General features: G+C 47.7%; 1 protein-coding gene across 2 annotated transcripts in view; it reads left to right on the top strand.

Annotated features, from left to right (window-relative positions):
* Window positions 1–1296: 1296 nt before the first annotated feature.
* Window positions 1297–11702, top strand: part of eml1 (EMAP like 1) — a 41083-nt gene continuing 30677 nt past the window's right edge. For both annotated transcript variants that reach the window (XM_083683758.1, XM_083683757.1), the window contains exon 1: window positions 1297–2143. In XM_083683758.1, coding sequence (XP_083539884.1) covers window positions 2077–2143 — 67 coding nt within the window. In that variant the 5' untranslated portion in view covers window positions 1297–2076. The remainder of the gene's footprint in view (window positions 2144–11702) is intronic.

Raw genomic sequence — 11702 nt, 5'->3', positions numbered from 1 at the left:
AACTATAGAGAGAAGGAAACGAGACGTCACATGTTCTGTTACTTTGAGAACAACATCCTTCTCTCAGCCCCCTGTGAGTCCCACCAGACCCTAGGGAGGGAGGGGTGCTCCAGCCTAGGACGATGCCTCTCTCAGCCCCCCGTGAGTCCCACCAGACCCTAGGGAGGGAGGGGTGCTCCAGCCTAGGACGATGCCTCTCTCAGCCCCCCGTGAGTCCCACCAGACCCTAGGGAGGGAGGGGTGCTCCAGCCTAGGACGATGCCTCTCTCAGCCCCCCGTGAGTCCCACCAGACCCTAGGGAGGGAGGGGTGCTCCAGCCTAGGACGATGCCTCTCTCAGCCCCCCGTGAGTCCCACCAGACCCTAGGGAGGGAGGGGTGCTCCAGCCTAGGACGATGCCTCTCTCAGCCCCCCGTGAGTCCCACCAGACCCTAGGGAGAGAGGGGTGCTCCAGCCTAGGGCGATGCCTCTCTAGACACCGCCTGTCTGGGACACGACTACTGCGATAACCCCCCCCCCCACACACACACACACACTCAGCGTCCTCCTGGTAACCCTCCTGCTCAGAGTCCTACACTAGCTATCCTCAGCAAGCCTTTTATCTGTTCTCCGTATTCATTCATTCATTCATTCATTCATTCATTCAGTCTGTCTTCTTATTCTTTTGGATGGATGGATGGATTTCTTTCTTCTCTTTCAGATTGAGCCCTTCAGAAGTTCCCTTTTTCTATTCAGTTGAAATACTGAACTCCTCCTTTCATTTCTGCCCATATCCGTCTTTCTTTCTGCCACGATTCTTGTCAGTGAATAAAGACATTTGATGATTGGTTACAGACTCGACAAGCTGACCAATAATACAGCTGCATTCAACTTCTTTACTACAAATTTTACACCATCTCACTTTTCTCCTCATGGCCCTTTATTTAGAAGACTTTCTAAGAAGTATTTTTCATCATTAGAAGGCACTGATTTTCCTCATTCATTTCCCTCTACTGTACAGCTCTCCTTTACTCTCTCCCTCCCTCTGTAACTGCTATTCCTCTCTCTCTCTCTTTCGATCTCTCTCTCTCTGTTCCTAGTGATCTGAGTCTGTCTGCCTTGTTTTGTCTGGCCTGCCCCTCCTCTCTATGTGAGGGGGAGGATCTGGGCTCTGAAACAGGCCCAACCCCCTGTGCCCTGACCCCGCCCACAGCCAGTGACAGCCCAGCAGTGGGCTGTGGCTCGGGAAGGCTCGGCTGTATGAGACATTATCTAAACACTCACACGCACTCTCTCTCTCTGAAAACACACACACACACACACACTCTCTCTCTCTCTTTCTCTCTCTCTCTCGCTGTCATACACAGACACAGTAGCACACACACTCTTTCTCTCTCACACACACACACAGTAGCACACACTCTCTTTCCCACACACATACACACACACACACACACACACACGCACACACACACACACACACACACACACACACACACACACACACACAGAGCCTATGTGGCAGCCATCCACTTAGAGCTCAAGCCTTTCTAAAGCTGTTTTTCTAGTGGAGATCAGAGCGCGGTTTAACGCCACACAGCTGCTCTGCTGAAGAGACTGAGAGGGAGGACTGAAGAACAGAAGAAAAAGAAGAAGAAGAGGAGAAGAAGAAGAGGAGGAACTTCAATATCCAAACATCAAATCTTTTTCACTTCTTCCCAGAGGGGTTACCCCCCCCCTCTCTCTCCCTCTTTCTTTCTTTCTTATTTCTTTTTCTTGATTGGTAGTTGTACTCCTTCAGACCAGACAGACTATTGAAAGGAGGAGAAGAGAGGGGCTGAGTTCACATGACATAATCGGAGTGAATGGGTTGCCATGGTAACTGACACTGGAAGCCTGACCCGAGAAAACTGGATGTTGAATGGAGGGAGAGCCTCGTCGGCGTAGCGACAAGCGAAAGTAACGGAGGGGACTGACGCGCGAGAGAGAGTGAGGGAGCGAGGGAGCGAACGGACGGACACAGGAGGGAGTAGAGTGGAGGAGAGGAGAGGAGAGGAGAGGAGAGGAGCCGCGGAGGCTGAAGAGCGGAGGTTTGAGAATGGAGGACGGCTTTTCCAGTTACAGCAGTCTTTATGACACCTCTTCACTGCTGCAGTTCTGCAATGGTAAACTCATCTTCCTCTTCCTCTTCCTCTTCCTCATAATCTGTGTGTGTGTGTGTGTGTGTGTGTGTGTGTGTGTTGTGACATGTCATCATAGCTGCCTGGTTAAACCTAACACCAAAGTAGCCCTGGCTGGACTGGATAGTATATGTAGTGCTGTGTTGGGAGCAGGAGATCTGTTTGACTGGAGTTCTATGGTGTGGATGAAAGTGAAACTTCGTGTTGACAAGGTGCAGTTTTCTGAGAACGGTAGTAACATTTGGGACATTTCTCTACAGATTGATTCTCCTGGTGATATATAAACACAGGTCATGTTGTGAACGATGGAATGTGCCCTGGCTATATTTAACCATATTCAGACAACACAGCAGTGAGAAATAATAGAATTGTTTAACCCATTTAGATGAGATCCGATTAGATTTCTAGATTTATTTTCCTATTGAAGCTTATTTATCTATTGAACCTTGCTGAGGAAATGTCACAGCCCCCAAACAAATCTGGGTCGGAATGACTGTCAACACTCTCGGCAAAAATGTAAACTGGCAAGTAAAAAGATAAATACACGCTTGGTGTGTACGGCTGAGGGACAAACAGTGGTCTGGCTAACTATGTTTATGACAGTATGGGCGTTCTGTTCTCATACAATGTTTTATCGCCTCTCCCTGACATCCTTATTGCCGTCAGCCTGTGTGTGTGTGTGTGTGTGTGTGTGTGTGTGTGCTTGCATGTGTGCGTGCCTGTCTGTATGTGTGTGTGTATGTCTGTGTGTGTGTCTGTTTGTCTGTCTGAGTGTGGTGTGTGTGTGGCGTGTGTGTGTGCGTGCATGCCTGCTTGTGTGTGTGTGTGTGTGTGTACAGCAGTAAACAGTATTGAAGTGGGATGCAGGGCTGGAGGGTGGAGGCAGAGTTCAGTGTTTAGATGTGGAGTGAATGGAGGTGCATAACACACCATTCTGTCACATCCTATCAGTCTCCCCCATCACCAAACCTCCCTTCTCTGCTCGGATACACAACACTGGCTGGGATCCAATCATAGAATTAGAAGGATTGAGATTGTATGCTTCCAGCATCCTCCTCAGGATCAATGATGTGATGTGTTGCCCATGCATTCTAAGTCGTGTGCTAGTGTGAATATAGCCCCTATGATACTGTATACCAGGGGGGGCTGGTGGAGGTAGAAATCGGAGGACAGGCTCCTTGGAGAGCATGGAATAATACATGGAATGATGTTTGCGATACCATTCCTCAGACCGTTCCATGCATTACAATGAGTCCGTCCTCCGATTTCTACCTCCCCCGGCCTCTCCTGCTAGCTGGACTATAAAACAAAGTACATCCATACCAAAGTCCTCTCGAGGTGTGGTTGGTTGGGGAGTGAGCAGGAAGTTAGCCATGGTAGAATCTGTTTGTTCCGGTTGAGAAGCGATCAAATCAATGACATTTGCAGTGAGAAGGGCAGGACATGCTGACACTGGAAAGAGTTTTTACTCTGGTATTTTACCAGGATGACCTGAAAAACAGGTGTAGGCAGAGTGTACAGTAAACGCAGGTTTGCATGAAAAGACGTTGACCTTTTAAAATGTCACTAATGATCCTGATCCGTGTTAATCGGAGTTATAACAACATGACATTCATTTCTCTTGAAACATCAACAACGTTTAAAAGAGGCTCTGCATCCAGTACAGTTTGAGATTAGATTATGATCAGCCTCAACTGCTCTCAAGTCATCCAGTTGGCACCTACACAAGGAAGCCCAATAGTCTGACATGGCAGTGGCAGTCAGTGTTGTGTGATGTCATCCCTTCGTGATGTGAGCTTGTTTGTAAATCCCTCCAGAATGTCCTGTTTCCTCTCTACAAGCCAGACGATGAAATAAGACAAGCTGTTGTGGATCTGTTGCCAGGGAGTTTCCATTTCGTAACCCCCCCCCCCCACTCTCTCTCTCTCTCCGTAAGACAGAGAGACAGCCTGGTTCCTATGAAGCGAGTCCAGGACCCTCATTGTTTCAACTGTTTAATTGGGTTGAGTGTGCAGCCAGCCAGCCAGCCAGCCAGCCAGCCAGCCAGCCACCCAGAATTAGAACTAAACTATGAGGTCATCATCATCATCCCCACTGTTCCACTACCCCAGCTGAAGCCCCTCCCTCGGGGCGACACACAGTGATGATGTCATGGGTTCCAGAAGGCCTCATGTATGAGTGATCAGCCAACCAGACTAATGGTTGGCTGATGGGTGTGGGGGATGATGGGAGGAGAGTGGGTCAGTCAGCACACTAGGGAAGCATGCTTTTGTCCCGGGGAGAGGAGAGGAGAGGAGAGGGGAGGAGAGGAGAGGGGAGGAGAGGAGAGGAGAGAAGAGGAGAGGAGTGGAGAGGAGAGGAGAGAAGAGGAGAGGAGAGGAGAGGAGAGGAATTAGGCTTATTAGTTCAGCAAGGGACCCCTATTTCTATCTCTATCTCTATCTCTATCTCTATCTCTATCTCTATCTCTATCTCTATTTCTATCTCTAGGTCTATCTCTAGAGCTGGAGGAAATCTCTTATGATCTTAATGAAGATGGCTTTTATTTCAGCAGCCAGTCACTGAAGGGGGAGGCTGGTGGAGGTAGAACAGGACAGGCTTGTTGTACTGCATGGGACGGAATGAGGAATCGTATCAAACACAATTTGCTGTCACTCGCCCTGAGGTGTCTGATGTAACAGTCCTGCTGGTAATAAAGTGGACTAGCAGGTCGTGTTCTACTTAGTGTTAATTATCACCTAGGTTTAGGCTGGAGGATGTAGCACAGTACATTGGACAGGCAGATCAGTCGCTCAATGTCAAAGTACAAAGGATGAAACACATCCACTGTCTGTCTGTCTCTCAGGGGAGGCTGGTGGTGGAGGTAGAAATTGGAAAGAGGACAGGCTCATTGTAATACATGAAACGGGAAACGTGTTTGATACCATTCCTGATTCCGTTCCATGCATTACAATGAGCGCGTCCTCCGATTTCTACCCCTACCACCAGCCTCCACTTCCACTGTCTGTCCGTCACCCAGGAGTCTATTGTTTACCTGCCAGTTTTTGAACAACATCCCTTCAGATTGGACCAGACCAGACTCCCCTATCCCCTATCTCTGCCCTACATCCCTCCTCGCCCAGGGCCTGCTGGCATGGCCCTCTACCCTCCCTGTCGCCAGCCTCGCCAGGGGGGGTTATGAGGGGAGGGGGGCTCTGGCACACAAAGGCGGTGTGGCATGGCTGGGTCCCCCCCCCCCCCCCCCCCCCCCCACCGTTGGCTCATTGTGAAGTCATTAATGGAATCACATACAGAGAGATTAGGATTAAAGCTCTGCGCTCATATTACCAACCACAACATATAAACACAAAGTGTGTGTCTGTGTCTATATGTGTGTGTGTGGGGGGGGGCATGGCTGGTGCCCACGGCTCGCCCACAGCCAAAGCAACCCCCCCCCCCCTCCACCTCCCCCCATGCCCTTATATGATCCACAAGCCCTCTCCTTGTCACCTAAATGACTCACCTTTTGTTCTGCTTCAATAGTGTTGAGTGATGTTGAGTAACATCTTATGGTAGGCTCATTCAGACTGGAGAAACCAGGTGTGCTCACTCTCTGAGTTAGTTATTAACTACCAGGGAGACAGGGCTCTCTCTCTCTCTCTCTCTCTCTCTCTCTAGTCCTCTCCCTCTGTGATCTACTCTTCCTAACCATTGATGTCTTATTAAGCCCTCATGGAAGCTAAGCAGCAGTAGTGTGTAATCATGTGGCTGTGGCCCTGGAAGAGCACACACGTGTCACATAGGAGTAAAGTCAAACATCGACCTGGCCAAGATAACTCATCAACCACTGCTGATTCATTTAACGGTTCACATTGATTTCCTTTAGTTGTGTGTGTGCAGTGAGCACTCTCTTTTTTTCTTCTTCTTCTCTCTCTCTCTCTCTCTCTCTCTCTCTCCCCTCCTCTCTCTCTCCTTCTCTCTCTCTTTCAGCTGGTTTTCTAATTCCTATGTTTTCTCTGTTGAAGCTGGTTTCTCCACTGAAGGAGAAAAGCCATTTCCTCTGTTGTGATGGGGAGATGAGATATGAACAGAGGCAGATTGGTCTGTTATATGGCTTAGTCATGTTGTCCTCCTCTGACACCTAATCTGCCCTCTCTCTTCCTCCTCTCCTCAGATAACTGCTCAGAGCTGATTCTTTCCTCTGTCCTCCTCTGGCAGACAATACAAAGCCATTAACTGTGTGTGTGTCCAACTTATATTTGTACGTGTGTGTGTGAGTGTGTGTGTGCGTGTCCATCTCTTTCTGTGTGTGCGTGCGTGCGTCTGTCTGTTCTGTCATTCTCTGGTTAGGCAACACAAAGCCATTAACTGCAGAGAGGGTATTGTGCGCTGTGAGCTAACTGGCCTAATAGCTACTTTAGTTCAGTTCAGTTCACTGTATTGGCCTTTTACAGGAAAATCAACATTACAAAACCACACTGACATGAGTGACAGATAAACAGATCGTGCCCCTCTTGGAGCTGGGAGTTAGCTTGTCTCGAAGCTAGTTCTGGAAGCTGGGAGCTAGCTAGGAGCTAGCTTGTCACGTAGCCTGTCTAGAAATGATGCCACTTATGTAATGACAACAGTCGGAACAGCACGTAGCCTACCACCCCTGCATTACTGGAATATGGTGCATGATTCATCCTCTTTTATAACATAAACATACATCAGTGGAGGCTGGTGGAGGCAGAAGTCGGAGGACAGGCTCATTGTAATGCATAGAATGGAATGAGGTATGGTATCAAATACAGGTGCCGATTTCTACCTCCACCAGCCTCCACTGACATACACACTACCTAGATAACTACATCCACCCACATATACTGTATGTTGTTCTCTGCATATAAAGCCCAAATATTTTGAAATAAACTCCCTCAAAGAGATGCGTGCCATACTAGCAGGTCGAGTTGTTTATGAATCAGAATCAATATGATCTCTGTCCATGTTATCCAAGTGTAATAATAGGTTCATTGATCAATCTGAGCATGCAGTAGGAGAACTGAACAATGGCCTCCTGTTTTCATCAGAGACAGGGCGAGTCATTTGATGATATATATCGTATAGTAACGATAGCAAAGAGAACAGATGAATACTCATAACTCACATTGAATGTTCACAACATTCAATGAAGAGAGGCAGTGGAGTCAGTATGTTCTCCTCTGGGCACTCTGTCAGCTTCCACAACTGACACACACACACACACACACACACACACACACACACACACACACACACACACACACACACACACACACACACACACACACACACACACACACACACACACACACACACACACACACACAGACACACACACACACACACACACGCAGCCTCAACACATGACCCATAAACACAATGAAGCATGCAGAGAAGAGTGTAAGTCATGGGCTAAATATATGTCTGAAATGCGTAATGTGTAGCTAACGCTCCCAGCAGTGATCTATGGTGTGTGTGTGTGTGTGTGCGTGTGTGTGTGTGTGTGTGTGTGTGTGTGTGTGTGTGTGTGTGTGTGTGTGTGTGAGGGACCCTCAGGCTCTAGGCCTGTTGGTTGGTAGATATTACTGTAGTAGAGTCAAGTGTGACGTGCAGGGGGATTCAGTTTCATGCATCCTTGAACTCTATCTAACATGTATAAATTCCACTTTATGAGTGAGAAATAAAATAACATGGTGTTGGTCTGTTGGAACTGGAACTGTGACAGTCTCCACCAAGTGCTGTTGGAGCTTTGGAATTCAGTACGGGGAGGGGGAAGGGCCATAAATCCTAAAAGAATTCAGAGGAGAAGTTGTTTTGTGCTATAGAGTTAACCTTGAAAAACACTCCTCGTTCCGTGGCTAATATTCAGCAGATTCAACTCTCTCAAGACTAGAGGACATTTCCCCTTTCTCATGACATTTCTGAGCAGCAAAAATAGCATTGTAAATGGGCTATTGAATTGGATGGAGAGCTAGATATGATAATGTGGTATTTGGATTAAATATGCAAGTATGCAAATTATTTTAAGTGTAGAAGCATAGAGTAGGACACGAGCACGGCAACTGCAATGTGTTTCACTGAAGTATTAAGCATGAATTCAATTACGATGACAAGGTTAGTGCTAAGCCCAATCATCTCTATGGCCATGTAATTATATGTATTAGCATATTCGCCTGCCCAATGCTAATGGTCCATCGTGTGGCCTGGCTTCACCTTCGATCAAAGCCATGTTTTCATGGCCCATTTACTGTATAATCTCAGCAGATTTAATTAACGTTACCGTGGTCAAGCTGTCTCCCGCAGCACAGATGTATAATTGGTGTATAACTGTGACTGCTGTTAGCTAACGGGCTAACTGGGAGAGCAGCCCAGCTGAACAGATGGAGAGCCAGGAGTTGGGATTCCCCTCAGATTTGACTAACTAAGGATAAATGAATTACCAAAATATTCAGTCAAATTCAACGAATTAGAACTTCATGAAGCCATCATACTGTAAACCCTAGCTACATATTTGATATTACATAGATCATTTAGAAGTTTCTGGCTTTGGTTTCTGTCTCATTAAACAAATGCAGTTTAGCACAACTTTTCATCAGGCCCTTCTTTCCTACAGGGTCAGTTTTGTCAACGAGGCTGCTTTTCCTCCTCAGCAAAATATTTGACCTCTGACCTGGCCTGTGTCACAGTAGCTAGCTCCATTACAGCCGTGCTTGGCCTCTGAGTCTGCTTTCCTTCTCATTAGCTTCTTCTCACCCTGTAAATGGGCTTTCTCTACAACAACACTGTCACTTGTCAGAACAAGCGGCCCTCCCCCTGTTCCTGGGTGTTTGTGGTTGGTGCACAAAGCCTTGTTTGTGAGGGAATGAAAAGGTTGGTCTTTGAGGCTCTGAGAAGGGCATTGTGTTGAAGCATGGAGCATATCTAACCAAGAGGTACTGCCATAGTACAGTATGTCTGTCCCTCTTGGGTAAAATTAGTGTGTGTGAGCGTGTGTGTGTCTGTGTCCGTGTATGTGTGTGTGTGTGTGTGTGTGTGTATGTGTGTCTGTGTGCGTGTATGTGTGCATGTGTACATGTGTGCGTGTGTGTGTGTGTGTGTGTGTGTGTGTGTGTGTGTGTGTGTGTATGTGTGTGTTGTGTGAAACACTGTTGCCATCGGGACTGGCTCCCCTCCTCCCAGAGGGAATGGTGAGTCAGCAGAAAGCGGCCCCCTCATTGTCATTCAGTGGCAGGCTGCTCAGCGCTGCTCCAGCTCTGATGGATGTGGTGTGGTGAGTATCCTTGCCAAAGACCTGGCAATGTGGAAATGTCATATGCCTAATCAGCATTTATCATAGGTGTTATTTGATGTTACTTGGCACTCAGGGTAAGAATATGGTTAATGAGTACTCTGCCTGCGCATGTGTACACCTGTGTACTTGAACTTGAGTTTGAATAGTATCTCCGGGTTCAAAGGTTCAAGATATCAAAGGTTCTATTTGTGTATATCAGTGTATGTTGTTGTTGTATTTTTATGAACTGCTGCTGCGCAACACTAACCCTAACCGCTCTGAGGACCTTTAACGTTTTCTGAATCTGAATCTGAATCTGTCATTTATATTGGCTGTTGATGTAAATGTAAGAACACAACACCTGAAGACTTGCATTATGTCTCTGAGTTGATGCCTAGAGTTTAGCTTAGTAGGCTAACACCGTCTTCTCTGTTGACGGGAGACGGGAAACCAGGTTCCGTACTGTCTGGTCACACCTAGCTCTTATGCAGTTTTTTGTATGTATTTATATTTCACCTTTATTTATCAAAGTTAGTCTCATTGAGGTAACATCTTTTTTTGAGAGACCTGGAGTGGGGAACTCACTGTGTAAAAGCTGGGGCCTGGGGGAGGCTTTGAGAGGGTTCTTGGGGGATGAGGCTGTTGGGAGGAGAACTAAGATCCTCATCTTTAAGACGACACAGTACCACTACATCTTACAATGTTACTCCCCGAGCACATCCGCTGTGCCCTTCTGCCTGTCCCGTTCTACAACTCAAAATGACTGATTTTATCAACTCTTTTTTAATGACTTTTTTTCATATAGGCCTATGGGTGGCATCGCTTTTTAAAATAATAATTAAAATAAGTCTGGTTAAATGGTTTCTGTCTGTGTCAGATTGCCTTTCGACACAGTGTCTGTGAACTCAGTCAAGAAGGAAGACAGAAAGAGGACATTTTGGATCATTTAGCCTCTGAATCTTAGAACTCCTCCGGTTCCCCCCTCCCTCACTCCCCCAGCTGTTGTCCCCCTGCAGGCTTAGACAGTGGGTGTCCTCTCTACTGTGTGTCAGTATAGAGGTTAACACCTGGCAGGCTGAAACCACTGATCCAGCACCTAAACCCCCTGAGCTCAGGGATAACCAGCCTGCTAGATGGCTCAGTGTCCCTGTAAGCCTCTCTGCTGTGATGTAGTCGCTCTGCCCGCATCCGTGCTCACTCCCCGACAGAAGCTTGGGAACGGCCTCTTCCTTACTCTTCCTCTGGCGGGGTGAGACGGGTGTGTGTGTGTTTGTGTGTGTGTCTGTTTCTGTGTGTGTGTGTGTGTGTGTGTGTGTGTGTGTGTATGTGTGTGTGTGTCTGTTTCTGTGTGTGTGTATGTGTGTCTGTTTCTGCGTGTTTCTGTGTGTGTGTTTGTGTGTGTGTGTGTGTGTGTGTGTCTGTTTCTGTGTGTGTGTGTGTGTGTGTGTCTAGCTCCTTTGTGCTCCACTGTCTCCGGCCTCCCCTTTACAGACAGACAGAGCCAGTCTAAAGGGGGTTGATGGAGAGCTGATGCTGGCTCGCCTGCTGTACTGTCTGCATGCCAATACGTGTTCCCTGGCTCTCGGCTCCAGTCTCTGAAGTGTCTCGCTCTACTGTCATCAGTACACTCACTCCTTTTATACTGTCCTGACCTTTTACACACCACACAATGCTTCCCCTGCACAAACTCACGATGGACGCACTATGCTCCATACCAGGGGAGGCTGGCGGAGGTAGACATCGGAGGACGGGCTCATTGTAATGCACGGAACGGAATAAAAAATGGTATCAAACACATGTGTTTAAACACCACATGTGTTTGATACCATTCCTCATTCCACCAGCCTCCCCTGGTCCATACCTGAGGTCAGGTGACCGTTGTATGAAAGCCTAAGTGATGGTGTTTAAATGGAGAAAGGTAAACACATACTGTATATGGGCTGCACTTATTTATGGTGTGTTAAACTGACTGGGGGAGGGGGGTATCGGCTTGGGCTGGTAGGGAGGGTGGGGGTAGAGGGTGGAGGCAGGGGAGGGGGGGGGGGGTTTAACAGGTTGACCGATGTTTGACCTCTGAGGAAGGATATAGCTGATGTCAGGAAGATTCCAGAATGTTCCCCCAAGGAGAGGTGTGGAGTCCCAGGGGAGCTGTTTATCTCGTTCATCTTCCCTTCTCTATCGACCCCCTCTATCCCCCCCCCCCCCCCCCCCTCCAGCTTCCTACCTCTCTGACCCCCTCTTTCTCCCTCTAGCTAGCTTTCTCTCTCTTTTCCT

The sequence above is a fragment of the Argentina silus genome (genome assembly GCF_951799395.1).
Source record: "Argentina silus genome assembly, chromosome: 13".
Classification (NCBI taxonomy): Eukaryota; Metazoa; Chordata; class Actinopteri; order Argentiniformes; family Argentinidae; genus Argentina; species Argentina silus.
Note: the sequence above shows the minus strand (reverse complement) of the source record. Positions and strands in the feature narration are given on the sequence as shown.